Consider the following 17,493-nt stretch of genomic DNA (forward strand, 5'->3'; position numbering starts at 1 on the left):
GTTATTGCTATTATTAATTTAGGGCAGCTACTAACTTGTGGGCTATTGGGGTATACATTCAGTTCCAGAGGTAACACCAGGCAATTCAGAAACTGCACAATGGCCCACACATTTCAGTAGAACCAGCTAAAAAGAAAAGATTGAGGACACAGTGAAGGAACCAGAGACCCTCCCCACAGTGGCCATGGCAATTTGTACAACAACCTCCAATCTGACATCCTCCAGAGAAACAGCAGTAGGAAAAACTGTGTTTCTCAAGACCCATGAAGGAGCGTCCTTTAACAACTGAGATACGTCCTAAGCGTATGATGTAGAATTAACTCTAAAATGGTCAGCCTGGTATTCTTTGGACGCTTGGGATTATAATTCCCATCATCCCTGATCATTGGCTAGGCCTAATGGAACCCTAGGGCTGCAGTGGCCAACCCTTGATGTAGCTACTCTAGATTCCAGACCTTTTTAAGAACCTGCCCCAGTTTTCCACATTAATGACTTGGGGCTAAGATCGCATGGCTGTAGCAGACCGGAATGGACATTCCGGTTTACTTGGAGGTGGGCTAGTTCTGCCCGGTCCCGGTCCCTCGTCTTCCCTCCCTCCCTTCCTCCCTGCCTCCCCCCCTCGACTAGCAACGTCCTCCTCCGTGTCCCTCCGCAAGGCACCTGGGCAAGGTCTGCCGTGCCCTCAGCGCCAGAGAGCCCGACCGGAAGAAACAGCGAGCGCGCTGGGAAGGGGGATCGCGGCACTTTCCCCGCGGGGCGGAGGCGCCGGCGGAGCTTGGCCAGGGCCACTTTCCCGCCTTGTCCTGCTCGTCGGGAGGTCGAGAAGCCCCTCGGGTTCTCCCCAGGGAAGAGGAATGGGCGGGCTGTCGGCGGCGGGGACCGAGTTTACCCGGAGCCCCTGAACAAGGCAGCGACAGCGGCGACAATGGCACTCCGCCCCGGCACGGCGCTGCTGCTCATCGCGCTGGGTAAGCCCTAACCTCGTCCCGGTCCCAGGCGTCGGTCCAGCAGGAGTGGCGGGTGGATGCGTGGTTGGGGCGAAACGATGAAGGGAACTTTTTTTAAAAAAAATTCAGAAATGTTAAGACAGTTTGGTAGGCAGGAATTCATGTTATTCGTCTTTCTCTGCATCGTTAGAAGGCTACAGAAAATGTTTATCTGTTAACTTCCTGGAATTGTTAAGATGGTAGAGGAGCCCAGGATAGGGTCAGCGATGGGCAACTGCCAACTTCTAACGATATATTTATTTAAATTCATTGCTTCATTTCCAAGGAACACTTTAAGAATTCAGTTAAATTGGTGAGGTTTTCTGAAAACATGGGCAGAGAATTCAGAATGAATTCTGAATTTACTTTTCAGTTCATATACTGATTCGTTCTGTTTTTCACTGCTGCTTTTTCTCTAAATACCAGCTTCACCTCTTTCTCCATTTTACTTTTTAAACAGTCTTGTAAAAGAGGACAGTTACAAGAGATAATACTGGCTGAACTCATTGTTGAGTCCCCTCCCTTTGAAACCAGATATTCCAGGTCAAAATCCCAAACACTGATCTGGTCAAGCAAGCAGTGCCTTAATGTGCAGAGTTATGGTTTGTTAAAGCATGGTTTCTTGAATAAACCACAACTGGCTGGGTTTGTACAACACAGTAAACCATACACTGTGATTTTCAGACAATAATGACATATTACAGCTTAGTGCAATGTTTGAAGCAGAATTCTACGTATTACTTAATTTTGGTTCCTGGCTCTTATATAATGTGTGTGTGTGTGTGTGTGTGTGTGTGTGCATATGTATTGTACACATACATTTTATGCTTATTTAATGGCAATTGCTCTTGGTCCTTAGATGAGGATATCTGAAAGAATGTGTGTGTTACTAGGATGTTGCATTAATCCCCTTCCCATTTACAGGGTACCTGCTCAAGACTGCAGAAACTCAGTGTGAAAATATTTATCAAGATTTCTCTGGCTGCATCTTAAAATTAGGAGAGAACATGGCCAGATATGAAGAAGAAGCTGCAGAAGACAAAGAAAATCAGAGTCTGCTGCAAGGATTGCAGGTTGTTTGTGGGTGAGCAGCAAATATTTATGTTTTTAATGTTTGTTGTGAGTCACCCAGAGTTCCCCCATTGGGGGAAGATGGGCAGTTGAATGAATGAATGAATGAATGAATGAATGAATGAATGAATGAATGAATGAATGAATCAATCCTCTGAACTATATGGACATCCCATCATGATGTGCCTCTATAACAGATACACATAGCTTCTAAATCAAAATGATTGATATCCCCTTCCCTTTTCTCCTCTGTGAATGTTTCCACTGAATATTCTCCAAATACTCTTGGAGAATGTGAAGGTATCTGCCTCTCATAGTACGGTAGGTGGTCTCATGTCTATCAGCTGGCCAGCAAACTGTGTTACCCACAGGAAATTGTTCCATCTTTCTGCTTAGCCAAAGGAACCCCAATAATGGAGGGGAATTTGCTTTTGAGACTGGCCTGGAACCACTAAGTTTTATCATGGGAAGTGTAGCTTAGGGACTTCCTCTAGAAACAAGTACCAATTGAAAGCAAAAGACCAGCTGAAGTTAGTACTGATACAAGAGAACAAATTCCTCAGCGATGAGAAGTGCTTGCTCTCCAGTATTGAACTGTTACAAAACTAGATTCTAATCACAATTAGAAATACTGTTTTGTAGTTAGCAAAGCCAAAGCCAGTCCTGGTGCCTCCTTATGAAACATGCTTTTGCTTTCAAGTAAAGAATGGGACACCACACTAGAATTTTAAGAAATGTGTTTCCATGAGTACAGTTTGAGCCTGGGCAATCTGGCTTGGCTATCAACTCAGTTTGGTGGCTTTCAGCCTATCAGGGCCTTCAGTCCTGGGTATAACATGATTAGACCTCCCAGTGTCCAGTTCTTTGATGAAAGGCAGCTATGAGTGGAGAGTGGTATGGAATTAGGGCTATAGTGCTGGGATACAATTCATCTGTTAATTTGCATAATCTCTCCACCCACTTTAATCCCACAACCTTCAAAGCTTCTATTAATATAGCTTTACCCTTTGTTTTGTGATGCTTGTTGCAATTCCTGGGTTTGCAACGGCCTTTGGCTGTAAGCAATGCACTCTCTATCTACCAGCGTTAACCATAATGCTAGTGTTTTGTTATCCCCACTGTTCTTTGCCAAGGCTTGGTTGGCCCACCTTGGGCAGCTTCACAGCCAGAGGACTGAAGAGAATACAGATGCAGCTGTTTGTTTATTTTTAATCTAATCAAGTGCAAGAAGAAGGCAGTAAAATAGCGAAAGCATCAAGGTGTTTGAAATTCAGCTTGGAGCATGTCTAAGTAGAGAACCTGATTATAAGCAGACAAGGGAGTGGGAAGAAATAAAGGATTTGTAGAGATAAATGCACATCACTGAAGGTTCCAAGGGTGAATATGCTGGACTGAGCAAACCAATAGAGAAACTAGAAAATGTACAAAGCAATCAAGGAAAAAGCCAGAAGTTCTGGAGAGCCATCATCCTGCCAGACCTGTGTGAGAAGAGCTATGGAGATTGGAAAGGCAGAAACCACAATAAATTAGATTAGGAGCTGACAAAAAGACCAAATAGAACAGGGCAAAGATATTTTTCATATAACAAGATGAAGGGATTAATAAAGGAAAAATAAGGGTTTGGTAGAGGACAGATGAAGGGAATCTGATGTAAAGAACATTACTGGATGTAGAGCCCTAGTGCTAGATGGTGATGGTGATGGTGATGATGGCAATAGGGATTATTGCATAACACTTTCAAGAGAGCCAAACTGATGTAGTGGTTAAGGTGCTGGATTAGGAGTGGAGAGACTCAGGTTCTAGTCCTCTCTTAGGCATGGAAGCCAGCTGAGTGACTGTGAGCTGGTCACTCCCTGTCAGCCCTACTCAGTGTCAGACTTTGCAACAAGCTGGCAGGAAAACAAACCTCTTGTTGCATCATACATTGCTAGCTTTGCTGTGTGAACTAGGTTAGCCTAATGCAAAAAAAAAACAGACCCTGAGACCAAGAGGAACAGAAGTTAAGATTGCATAGTGCCTTCAAGCATTACTGGCACGTTAGATGCATTATTTTGTTGAAATACTCACAGGAATCCTGCCAGGTAATTCAGTATTATTGTCCCCAGTATTTTTGAATATGGAGGGTGGAGTTGAGGGCAACAGGGAGAGCTTATGTAAGGCCACCATGAATTCATGGAAGAGGCAAGATTTGAACTGGATGTTTTTTAATCCATAACTCACTTTGTAGCCCATATACACAGAATTGGCTATGTATATCATGAAAGAAAATGGCAGTGAAGATGCTTATGAGTCTACCACTCCAGCTAAAGTGGGATATTGAAAGCTAGATACACTTACTTCAGATTGTGTAGAGGACATAGAGAATAGCCTTGAAGGATAGGAGGAAGAGCCGCTACCCAGGCAACTGTCAGATAAGAGGGGCTTGAGCCTGGGCCAAGAAGATAACTTGAGACAATGTTTCAGACAAGCCCCTCCTTAGTTCACACAAAGATAAAGTGAGGGAGGGGGAGGTACATTCAGACCTGCAAGTTTCTATTATAGTACTATAGCTCTTATAATAAAAGTAGTCCAGACCTATACAGCATTGGTTTCTTAGTCTGTTCTACCTTTGGGGGCTGACAGACTGCAAAAAGATGCTGAAGCAATTTGTTTTCTCCTATCCATCACATAACAGAGCAAGATTTTCTAAAACTCAGTCCAATCTTTTCAAAAAGAAAAGAGAAAACAGTTACCAGAAGAACCTTCAAACTTAAATGTGCTCTGGCGTAAGACCTGTCTGCAGATTCAGATGTGAAGAAATGGAGAACAGTGGTACAGAATGTAATAGTAAATAAACCAATGGACTGATAACGCAGCTTGTCTAAAGAACCATTGAAAAATGAAAGTGGTTCTTGATTCAATGCTCAGGGAACACGTTTACACACATGAACAATGAACAACGTGACAATGTGCAACCTTGAGAAAAAGCAAAGATGAGGAATGTATTAAAACACCCTGCCAAAAAAAAAAAAAAAAAAGGATGGAGCCACTGCAGAGTATTTGCTTGAGGTAAAAGGCATAACTAGGGCGATTATTGATGCAAGGCAGAGGCAAAGAGTTGCCTGCCTTCAAAGATCTGCACTGCTATCAGTTGCTGGCCAAGCACAACTTAAGATGTTGGTCTTGGCTTTTGAAACCCTAAATAACTTAGGGCAGTGTTGTCCAAACTTGGCCACTTTAAGATGAGTGGACTTCAACTCCCAGAATTCCCCAGCCAGTATGGCTGGCTGGGGAATTCTGGGAGTTGAAGTCCACTCATCTTAAAGTGGCCAAGTTTGGACAACACTGACTTAGGATGTGGCTATCCAAGAGGCTGCCACCTCTTCTTCAGTGAACCTGGCCTGCAGGAGAAGCCCTTCTGAAAACGCCCCTATTGTTAGAGGTTACTTTTTCTGGTACTTGAGAGAGAGGTCCTGCTCCTGTGTTGCTCAGGAGTTATATTGGGCTCCCAATCTCTCAGCATTCAGAAAATATGTTAAACCTTTTGCAAGGCTTTTAATTGTTCAATGATTTTAGTATTGATGATATGATTAAGTTTAATTGGTTTCAAACCTTTTTATACTTTGCTTTTCATAAATTATGTTAGCTACCTTGAGTATTTGCCAGAATTGGAAGATGGGGTTTAAAGCAAAGAAATAAGCAAATAATTAAATAATACATGGACACTTTACTGAAAATTTTGTCCTTCCATACCCATGTTACATTGGTCACATAGATTTCTAGAGAACATCATGTTTGCTGGGTTGGAGCATTTGACATTTTCCTGCTCACATATCATATTCTTATTTTTCTAACTTTTTTTTTCTCTTTATGAAGAAGCACTCGCTTGTATGAACCTCTTAGGTCTTGCTAGTACCTCTGGATCAGGAGCAATCAGAGTTCCTGAGGGGTTTTAGCACAGAATAAGCAAAGTCTCTATTACTGTGATGCAAGACTTGGCCTCCATAAGCCAACAAGGACAAAAATCCAGGGAATTTCTTAATCTTCTTTCTACAGTACAGTTGTACAACTAAAAATAGCACCTTTTCTAAGGAAGCTTCTGTATTTTTCCATCTACAAGAAGAAAAGGCTAATCAATAATAGATATGATTGGAATTGATTTTGATGTTTCCATCCCTGACATGTGGTCCGGGGCTGTTTTTCCGCCGCTGACGCGTGGTCCCTGGACACCAGAACGGATTAATGGTAATTACATTGAACCTTATGGGAAAATTTGCCTCGTGTTGCAACCAATTCGAGTTGCAACCAGAGTCACGGAACGGATTAAATTCGTAACTCAAGGTTCCACTGTATAATGGAATTGGGTTTCCCCCTCCTTTTGGGGGTTGAATTCTGCAATGTTCCCCAAAGTCTAGGATTGACAAGGCATATGACATAATTTGATTCCCAAACATATGAAGGCTTCAAAAACAGGCATTGGAAAATTGGAATTATCCAGTTGAAAGGGGAAGGGGGCAAAGAGAGAATCCTCACTTGGCGCCCTCTGACAATTGCCACTTCGGCTCTTACACCTTATTCCTCCTTCCTTTTTCTTTTTAATATGGAGCCAGGTAACATCTAAGTGCTTTCAGACTGGATTGTTTCCCCTTACTCTACCCATCCCTACTATATTGCTGCAGGATTCAGAGGAAACGGCCTGTACAAAATCAAAACAGAGTTTACCTTGTTTGGCACCAATCTCATTATTGTCTCAAAAGATTTCTTCTACTACATTTCTTCTATTTAATGAGTTCTTGACAGTTGGCAGTCAACTAGAGGCTCTTTAGTGTTGTTTCAGGGACTTTTTAAGGGGAAGGCAATTGCCCTGGGCACCACACATGGTGGAGGCTCCCTCCAAAGGATAATTTAATATTTGAAATCAAATAGTTCAATATTTTTCATGCAACTTGGCAAAAGCTACCTGACAACCTTATAATGGTTTATTATTAGGCTATGGATTTCAATGGACAAAATAAAAATAAATGGAGAAAAATATTACACTGATGTAGGTTACAGTAAGAAAGTGTGGTGATGTTTAAATGAACATTCTTCTCCCAAGTCTCTCAAAGTCTTTAAATAGCTATATTGGTGGTTTAAAATGGCAGTAACGCTGTTTCTTGCTTTCAGTGTGGAAGTTTCAACTTAATACTTCTGGAAGTTTAGGAAGGCTGTTTTAGCACACTACAATATATGAAATTGTAAGAATGACACCACAAAGCCAGTTTGGTGTATTGGTTAAGGCATCAGGCTAGAAGCTGGGAGACCAGGAGTTCTAGTCCTGCCATAGGCATGTAGCCAGCTGGGTGACCTTGGGCCAGTCAAGGCTGGCTGGGGAATTCTGACAGTTGAAGTCCACCCATCTTAAAGTTGCCAAGGCTGAGGGACCCTGTTGTATGGCATGCGCTAATGTTTCACTTTTCAGCTGTATAGTGTTAAACACTGCATTAGGATTATTTCAGAGATCCTGCTGTATACACGTACTGGAAAAGATTCTGTGCAGCAGAACTATATATTAATTATAGCCATCATGTGAGGATAGTACAATTGTCTTTCTACAATGGATTGAAGTAAAGCAGGTCATAAAAAAAGAACAAAAATTAAAGTAGGTCATAATTGCATGGACCAAATAACTAAATATTAGAATGGATGGTGGACAGATGGATAGACAATATATGTTCTTCATAGATGGCCCATTCTATCTTTTATTTTGTGGCAAAGAACTTATTGTTTACTCTTTTTTTTTTTTTTTGCAGATATTGGAATGAATTTCACAGTTGTGCGATGGCTACACTTTGGGTGTGCCAGAAGGAGATGGTGACTGTCTGGGAAAAGTTGAAAAAGGAATCTAGAAAAATCAAATTTGAAGGCAATCTTTTTGACCTCTGCATCTCCAGTAACTACCAGAATTTATGTTCAACACAGATCCCAACCCTTTTTTTGTTAGGCATCACTCTGATGCTCATTTGGCTCAATTTATGAAGGCATCAGCTCTGCAGTTTCGTACAAATGGACATATATTTCTTTCTCTTAATATTTGGTAAATATTGTTTGTGGCTTTTGTTTGCTTCTTTAGTGAGTACTTGATTGTGGGTAACAGAATTTCCTAACATTTACTTTTTCTAGTGAAACCAATTATTAATTTGGCAAGTGCTCCAACTGAATTTTGATTATCTGAAGTTATGCATGCCTTAAGGATCTCAGAATTAAATTACTAAAGTGGCTTCCGTAGGAAATTGTGGCAGAAGTGGAATGGTGTCACTAGATTTTGTCTCTTGGCCTGCTAATTAGGGTGTGCTCTGATAAGCCTTCCACTTACAATTGTTGTATTGACTTCTACATCTAAAGAACTTTCTAGCAGCTTTCTTTTTGTATATAGTGTAAACATAGTAATTTCTAGATTACACTTTTAGGACAGAAAATACTGGGGAACTCAAGAGGGTAGCATGAGGCTTTAGAAGAACTGGATTCTCTCAGCAAAACAAATGCTGGTTTCATTATGTCCCTGAAATGAGCTCCCCAAAATGTCCAAAGGAAGATCAAAGTGCTGGTAACAGACTGATGACTGACATGTTATAGCAGTATTTGAAGGAATGTATCATGTTGGCTTATGACTTCAGAACTCAGAACTAAATATGGTTAATAGAATCCCTGAGGTAGCTTAAGGGAGAACATCTGAACCCTTATTTATATATATTTACAAGGAATAAAGCTGTGATACCCTCTTTCCCCCATTCTTGACAACCAGTTTTTCCTCTTCCCTCGTTTTCCCATGAATGTTGTGAAAATAAAGTCTTGTAAATGTTTCTGAAATCGAAAGAAACATTCAGTGAGAAGTAAGCACCCTTGCAATTTTCTAAGGAAAACTTCTGTATTGCAAGATGGTTGGTGTTCTGGGGATCACTTGAGTGAAGTATGGCCATGAAAGATAGGGGTGGAGAAATGTAACTGTTCACTGCTTCTCCAAGTATTCCTTATAATTGCCTATTTTGGTTGAGGCTATGGGAATTGTAATTCAACTTTTGAAGTTTCCTGCACTCCTTTCCCTGCTCTAAAATCCACATGAATTCATGTATAACTCTACTCTGCAAATGAAGTAGGATATCCTATGTGCTGCAGCTATTTCCCCACATTCTTAAAATCTCTCCCACTATCCAATTCTACCTGCCTAATTTGCACTGAACATACAAAGCAACCTTATATTGTCAGAATATTTTTCTCTTTAGATATTAATATTTTTAATTTTGACTATAATGGCTAACGTCTCAGGTAGAGGTCTCCCAGACTTGTTGGGTTAAATACTTTCACCTGAGATGCTAGAAACCATTTCACTATGTTCTGTCCAGGCTGCAGCTTCTGTCCTGTACGTAGGTTTCTCATAAAGTCAATGAGAAGTTCTGGGATTCCCATTTTCTCAAGGACATTCCACAGCTTTACATGGTTGAGACAATCAAAAGGACTTTCTATAGTCAATAATACATATATTGACTTTTTGGTATTTTTTGGCTTTCTTGTTTAGCTAGTGTGCATAACCAATAATGTCTCTTGTGCCTTGGTCTTTTCTAAAACCAGCTTGAACATCTGGCATCTCCCTTTCCATGTAGTGCTGTAATCTGCATTGGATCATCCTAAGCATTATTTTGGTAGTCTGGAAATTAAGAATATTATACAGTAGTGTGAACTTTCTTTGGTATTGCTTTGTAGACTGATTTCTTCCAATCTGTTGGCCACTGTGTTGTTCTCCAGATTTGATGGCATGATTGGCTAGAACCTTTACTGATCCTTCTTCTGTTGCTATATTTCTGTAGCTATTTCATCAATTCTTGTAGCCTTCTGACTTGGTAGTGACTGGAATGCTGATCTAACTTCATCTTCTAGTATTAGACATTCTTGTAAATAGGTGATATCTTCTAAGCTATCTTGGATATTAACATCCCTACTGTACAGAATTTCAGTATACTCCTTCCATCTTTTTTTGATCTTCTTTGAATCATTAATGTGTGTCCATCAGTGTCCTTTAGCATACCAATTTAAGGTTGGAACTTCCTTCTGAGTTCAGAGATCTTTTGGAAGACTTTCCTTGTTTTTCCACATCTGTTTTCATCTTCAATGTCTTTAGAGATGTCACTGCAATACTGTTTCTTGTCACTAGCAGCTCTTCAAAATTCTTTGTTAAGTACCTGAGATTTTTGTTTCTTAGCTTTGGCTTCCCTTCTTGGCAATTTCCACCTTCTATTTTGATATCCAGTTTGCTTTCTTCTGTTTCTTGGTCTTTGATAGCCTTTTTTCACATCAATCTTTAACTTTTTTGATTTCATGCCATTGTTCCTTTGGTTCTCTGTCAATAAGGTCCAGGACTTCAAAGAAATTCTTGATGTTCTTCTTGAAAATGGTAGATACACGCTCGAGGTCACATGGAAATTGACTATTCTTCCACTTTAGCTTGACTTAGAACTTATGCATGAGTTGTTTCTGATCTTTTTCAGTCTCTGCCCCATCTTTGTTGATATAACTGAGTCTTCCACCTCCTTGCATCAATAATATAGTCAATTTGATTTTTGCTTATTCCATCAGGTAATGTCCATGTACCTAGGCATTGTTTTGGTTGTCTGAAGACTGTGTTAGCAATGAAGAAATAATTTGATTAGCAGAAACTGTTACATCATTATCTTGCTTAATTTCCTAGGTTTCTTAGACCATATGGTCCAACTCAGTTTCTTTCTTACTATTTCCAATTTTGGCATTCCAGTCTCCAACCATAAGCAGCATATTTTACTTGTGTGTTCTGCCAATTTATGGAAAAGTGGGTGGGGTCAAATACGTTCCAAACACACCCATTTCTTTTTAACCACTTCTTCACTTTGCCTGATTCAAACATAGCTCTAAATTCCAAACACAGCCTTTGGTCATAAATAAATGAATGTGCACCCTAGCTTTTCTTCAAAGCGTATCATCAGTGTCATGTCAAGAAAGGACAGCAAATCCCTGATAACATCTGGTAAATATATCTCAAGTAATGGGGGTGGAAAAACTCTGGGTCCGTAGATTGCCTCTGTCTGCCTAATTAGATCCTAGTCTTTAGTCAATGTTAGACTACAGAGATTCATTGAGACGGCTTCAGATGTCCTTTGCTGCCATAGGTATGCTATTATGATACTCCCAAAGGAAAATGCATCCATTAAGTGCATATGTACACATACACGTAAGTACTCCAGACAGATTGCATAATACAGTTTACAACAAGAATTGGTGTCTTTCATTACTGACTCAAAAGAAAGCAGTGCCATCTACTGGAAGAAGTGATGCTAATGCAATTATAATTCAACAATGAATATGATACAGTATAATACGTTAACATTGAAAGAAGACAGTGTGACTCACCTATGTTTGCCAATTATAACAATGGTGCAAGGAAAGAGATTTCCTCTGCCCAAATCAATACTTGATTTGGAACAGTAGGTGGAACAGAAAATGCTGTTTTAGCAGAACCTTTGGGTTTCTTGATATGGTATCAGTGGATCCAAAAGAGCGCTTTGAGAGATGGTTTATAAAGTTCATTTTCCAAAGTTATTCACCTTAATCATTACAAGCATTAATTTATCAGTTGTAACTGACACAAACTATGAGGACTCCCAAATATTTATGTACAAAGGGAAAACTGTGCGGTATATCCAAAAAAGAAATCATTGTTTAAAAAAATTAAAATTACAGCTACCCTTGGGTGCATTACAGATGAACCTTCCCTTCACACCCTTGTTTTAACAGGAAGACAATATTGGCTCTGGAGGACAGTTTACTCAGGTTCCATTTTAAGAAGACAATTAAAATATGCAAAACAAGTTTATGTTGACAGTAGTACAGTTACAGAAAGAGTTAACCATCCTGTTTTTTCTGCCCCACCCTGCAAATATCCTTGAATCTTCAAGATAAAACATTCACTGTAATAAACAAGAAGGCTTATTTGAAGCATCTCCAGCCTACAAATCAGCATTTGCTTGTGACCAGGGGCAGTTACCCCTCTATGCCATGCACTGTGAACAAGAGTGGTTAGTCCTTGTTCACCTTTTTGAAGCCAGTAGTTTACAAGTTTCTAGGTCATGGTTTCCTGAATTGTATTCCAGACTGATGACTCTCTCATTTCTACTATCATATTAATAATATAACCCAGCCTGATCAATATACTGCAGAGCTTCAATGGAAAGTTGAGGTCTTTATTAAATAAAATAATTATTTCTTCAATCCAATAAATACAGTCATATTACTCTTTGTTGTTAATAAGCTTTCTGGAATCTGAGCAGTCAAGTGAACAATAGTACTGTGCCTTTCTGCATTGTTTGATCTCCTTGATCTTTTAATTCAAAAAGTGGAAGTAAAACATCAGACATATAGGGGATAAAAGGTAACAAAGTGTCAATTGTGCAACTGTTGTAGCTCATTAGTCAGCTGATGTTCACACTATATAGAAGGGAAGCTGTGATCACCACAACTCACTGCTTGCTTCTCAAATTCTCAAAATCAGTTCATTTACCATGTTTTTTATGCTTTATTATCCAACACTGAGTCTGATCTATATCACTTTGGCAAACTGAGCATGCCTGCATGGTAATAAAAATGAGTTATGTAAAAACTATATTCATCTTGGCCTATCAAAGTATTGCAGATGTCAGCCTCCCAGCTACTACGTTTAAGGCCCTCTGGATTTCTTCAGCTGCATTTCCACGTATCACAAACTAGCACCAAGATGCTGATGCTGACGGAGAAACACAGGACGTCTGATGGTCTATACACTGGATTTGGGGGCTGAATTTAATGGGATTTCTTTCAGTTCTGTCCGCATACAGAGGTATTCCCCAATCACAGCCATGAGTGCCGTGCACACAGTATGTACAAGCCACCAGGTCAAAGCTGTTGGAAAGGATCCATTGTAAATCCAGCAGCCCAACAGGTGAAAAAAATGAACCGTGACTGTGAAATCCAAGCATTGCTTTCCTCGCCGAATGAAATACAGCAAACCAATGGCGCTGTAGAAGAAAAAAAAGAGCTATGTCAAATCTATGTCTGCAACATCCTATTTTCTATATAAGCTATGTAAGACATATCTCATGAAAGGACATATTTAAACTTTAAATATTTAAACTTTTATCCAAGTTATATAAGGAAGCAAATAAATCAAGGAAAACTTTGGACTCCAAAGATAAAAAAAATTCTATTCTCCTTTATATTTCAACAATTTTAGGCCTTTTGAAAAATTAATAGCTGAAAACAAAATGAAATTTTAATATTAAAATTTCCTTACTCTTCTAACTGTTCTATATGTATGTCTTTTCTTACCACAGTCTCCAAAGTCTAGAAGGGTAATTATATATTTGGGTAATTAAAACCATGTGTTTTTTTTTAATCTCTAAAACTGTAACTCTTAAGCACATCTTTCTTGGATATTCTCCCTCCTGAAATTCTTTCCTTTTCTTCATTGCACCTTGAACAATTCCAATTTCATTTTTTGGGATCAGATACCATCATTATTCAGCTTATAACTTATCAACTTCATCTTCATCTTTCTCTATGGCCCTGCTTCTATACTTTTTCCTTAGATACTTCTTCACAATCTCCCCATAGGATTTGAGCAGTTTGACCAATTTGATTTGATTATGTGTCATCAAGTCAGCGTTCACCCTTAGCAATTACATAGACAGATTTTCTCCTGGACACTCTGTTCCAGCCTGGTCCTTCAGATGTTCCAGTGGTGCACCCACTGCTTCTGTAGCTGAGTCCTCCCACCTGGTGGTCAAATATTTTGGGCTACTTAGCTAATCATATCAAATGCCTCGTCCCAACCTTCTATAGCTTGACCTTCAGTTTTCAGCACGGATTATCTGAACGTTTCTGTTTCTATCAAGAGGCAAGCTCATCACTCTAAGGGTGTTTGGTTTGAGGGTGAAATATATATATCCAAATATCCACTGACTTACCAGGTGAGTGCATTCAGGATAAATGCCATTGTGGAAAGTCTCCCAGGAGAGGTGGCAAATCCCAAAACCTGTACAAGTACAAAGAAAAATAGCCATTGCAATAAAGTGTAAACCAGCTAAGATCGATTGGATGCAATGATACATCCTGTTAGCAGCAGCTCTATAGCTCAAGAGGCAATATTTGGATATATAATCAAACTCATTTTAATGCTGATCTAATAAAGACAGTAATCTGAAAAAGTGCAAATTAACTTTTGACATACTGATAATGATTTCATTTATTATACATGCCAGAAAAGTATATAAATTCAAATGCAAATAATATGGAATGTAATCTATGAAGTTATACATTAGCTTTCAGTATTCTTCCTAAAAATTTCCTAGTCTCTTTCCTTTCCCAATGCCTAATGCCTCTTTTATTTGTCAGGATTTGTCTTTGTCCAAATAGAATTACCTACCTCGTAACTGAAAACCTGGTCCAGCGAAGGGTTGCTCTTTACTAGACTGTCTACCAGAGCCAACCAAAGGCCCAGACTACTGTAATAAATTGCTTGCATGAGCATAATCTGGGAAAGGATAAGAGCAGGATCCCAAACGTAACTGCGGAACTGGGGAGCCATTGCTGAAGAAGTAGCCCATAGGCCACACGCGTGTGTGTATGTATGTATGTATATATGTGTGTGTATGTATATATGTATGTATGTGTATGTGTGTGTGTGTGTATATATGTGTGTGTGTGTGTGTGTGTGTGTATGTATGTGTATGTGTGTATGTGTGTGTGTGTGTGTGTGTGTGTATATATATATATATCTATCACCCAGGAATGTCTTAAAACATCAAATGCTTGGGCCGCTGTCTAGAGACTGCAGAGTGATTCCATCAGCACCTGAAAGGAAACAGAATAATTTGTGTTATTCCAACTAAATCCTACAAAAGGCCCTCCAATGTCTCTCTCCTCCTAAATCCAAGAAATGTATTGCATCTTTTGCCAGTTACAATACTACCAGTTTACTTACAGCTTCCTAAAGTGAGGCCAGTGACTCTGAGGGTGGCAGAGGAAAGTTAGTAGGGAGAAAGACAGGTTACAATAAATGCAGTTTCTCAGATCTGGCTAAATGTGATAAATAGGATGGAAAAAGTAAGCACTCCGATTCTCACAGGGCAGGCACTGCAGAATTATATCTGTATATACTGCTCCATCCAACACTAAAATTTGGGATAAAGTATATTCAACATGAATAAAACATCCATTAGAAAATTCAGAAGAAAAACTGTTTTAAAGAGATTCTGTTCTTCAGACAATAGAAGAACTGACTTTCTTGATCATGAGAAAGGTCCAGCAAATACAACATTCTGTTACTACTACTGACATTCTGTTCTAAAAAAAAGCAAAGAGTGGGCACACAGGCTCCTTCATGACTAATATCAGTCAACAGCCTTATTCTTTGTCAGGTATTTATAAAATCTATGAAATATTAATCTTAAAAACACCATAATTTAGGATTTAATTTAAAATCCTGTGCAATTTAAATGGGTTTATTTCCACTTCTGCATTGACCTGTAAAAGACTTCACTGCATTCTTCTGCTACCATGTCTATTTAATTTTTTGAAATAACAATCCATATTGCATATTTATTCAGGAATAAGTTCAAATGCATTCAGTGAGACTTACTTGTAGATAAGTGCATTAGACTGCAGTTTTTTCTGCATCTATTCAGAATTACATCCTTTGCAAAGCGTTTAACTGATTTCACCACACTCATTCTCCCACTTGTCTTATGAAGAAGGTCCCACTGACTGTACCATTCTGCTATATATTTGGGTTGGGCCATTGACCACCCAACAAGATTTTGACATGGTAATTCAAAATGCAATCTCTCAGACACTAAGCCCTTCTTTATAGAGGAGAACACATAGTAGCTGGACACTGAGGCTGTGGAATATAAAGGAAAACCAAATGATGTTATATAAATTCTCAGAGATCAGCATTTATTAAGTCCAAATTTTGAGGCTGAACATGCATTTTGAAAGCTGCATCAGTCGGCGGTCTTCCACATATTATTCTAACTCATGGATTTATTTACCTATTTGGTTTTTTTCCCCCTTTCCCTGCTGCAATCAGACATGTTACAAGTTACAATAGCTAGGTTCATGTACAACAAAGCCAAAAAGCCCAGTCTGCCAATCACAGCGACTGGATTCTTACATCATATTAAGCTCCAAATGGCCACATTATGGTTTAACATGATACAGGAACCCAGTCACCATCACACATGATAGCAAGAGACTCAGAAGCCTGATAAACTTCAGCTCTCCAGAAATGACAGCCTTCTCACCATAAACATGTTAACCTTGAAAGAAGATGCTAGGCAAAGGGCTTGCTCCATGGAAATATAATTCCAAAGACTGGCTTATGTATAATGCTAAGCCATGAATGACTTAATCTGCTGGATTTTCCGTTCGTGAGTTCCAAGCCACGGTTTACACACTACAAACCGCATCAGGGCTTCGCATCGGGGCTTCCGTGGGTTGTACAAACCAGATCTTTAAAAGACCAAAACAGAGGAAGTAGCCTCCCGTCTCTTTAAAAAAACAAAGAGAAGAAAAATCGCCCCACAGGTCGAGTTGGGAGAAAGCATTCCTGCTGGTTTCCTGTCAGGGGGAAGGAAGCGAAAGACAGAAGCGCTATCCTAGAGGCCCATCCGACCCTCTTCTCACGACCACCGCCCCAATGAATGAGGCATCGAGCGGCAAATCCGCAATTCCCCCAAATCCTCTCGATTTACCCTTCGCATTTCCTCCCCAGTCCCCGGCAAACTCGCTCCCCTCCCTTCAACCAGACCAAGAAGCCGCGACAAACCAGGTTCCGCTCGTCCGCCACTAGGCCCGTCTCCGCAGCTGACTACCTCCGTCGAACCATAGAGTCAGACGGCTTCCAACCGGCTAGAAGGAAGGGGGCCTGAGACAACATCGCCGCACTAAGGAGCCATGGAAGAAACTCCGCGGGCCTAGAAAGGCAGCCAAAACAGGAAGTGACATTAAACACAGGAAATGTGGCAGCCAGTGGCGTCTATGTTGTCCCTGAACTGTACAGATAGGGGAAGAGAGAATACTTCTTAAAAAAAATCTAAATCATTTGTACATTTTTCAAGAAGAGCTTTTAGAATTAAAGGACCATATTTTGCTCCAGTTTATTCATTTACTACGGATTAATATTTACTAGCTCTTGTAGTACACTGAAACCTTAATTTGCTGTGAGACAGCCCTTGATTTTTTCCGGAGGGCGAAAGAGATGCTCATTTAAAAAAAAAAGTAAAACGGACTGGTTTTAATTTCCAATGTAAACCGACGATGATTTCGTCAGAACAGTGCATGGCTAATGCAATGTATTCAGATTTTCCCAGAAGTGCAGGCAGCGTGTCACTCTCTATTTCATGCATCTCTGGAATAT

General features: G+C 39.8%; 2 protein-coding genes across 2 annotated transcripts; one reads left to right on the forward strand and one right to left on the reverse strand.

Annotated features, from left to right (window-relative positions):
• The first annotated feature begins 632 nt into the window (after positions 1-632).
• LOC103052081 (neuritin-like) lies at positions 633-11,234 on the forward strand. Its single transcript, XM_007440530.3, has 3 exons — positions 633-968; positions 1,911-2,070; positions 7,829-11,234. Exons 1-3 carry the CDS (start codon positions 926-928, stop codon positions 8,052-8,054), a joined length of 429 nt encoding a protein of 142 aa, XP_007440592.1. The 5' UTR covers positions 633-925; the 3' UTR covers positions 8,055-11,234.
• Positions 11,235-11,434: 200 nt separating this feature from the next.
• Positions 11,435-17,049, reverse strand: SYS1 (SYS1 golgi trafficking protein). Its single transcript, XM_007440528.4, has 4 exons — positions 16,903-17,049; positions 14,500-14,927; positions 14,042-14,109; positions 11,435-13,093 (listed from the first exon to the last, which is right to left on the reverse strand). Exons 2-4 carry the CDS (start codon positions 14,659-14,661, stop codon positions 12,853-12,855), a joined length of 471 nt encoding a protein of 156 aa, XP_007440590.1. The 5' UTR covers positions 14,662-14,927; positions 16,903-17,049; the 3' UTR covers positions 11,435-12,852.
• Positions 17,050-17,493: the final 444 nt, after the last annotated feature.

The sequence above is a fragment of the Python bivittatus genome, unplaced genomic scaffold (genome assembly GCF_059951505.1).
Source record: "Python bivittatus isolate LINGU-HERP-01145 unplaced genomic scaffold, Pbiv_v1 ctg000700_np1212, whole genome shotgun sequence".
In the NCBI taxonomy this organism is placed as follows: domain Eukaryota; kingdom Metazoa; phylum Chordata; class Lepidosauria; order Squamata; family Pythonidae; genus Python; species Python bivittatus.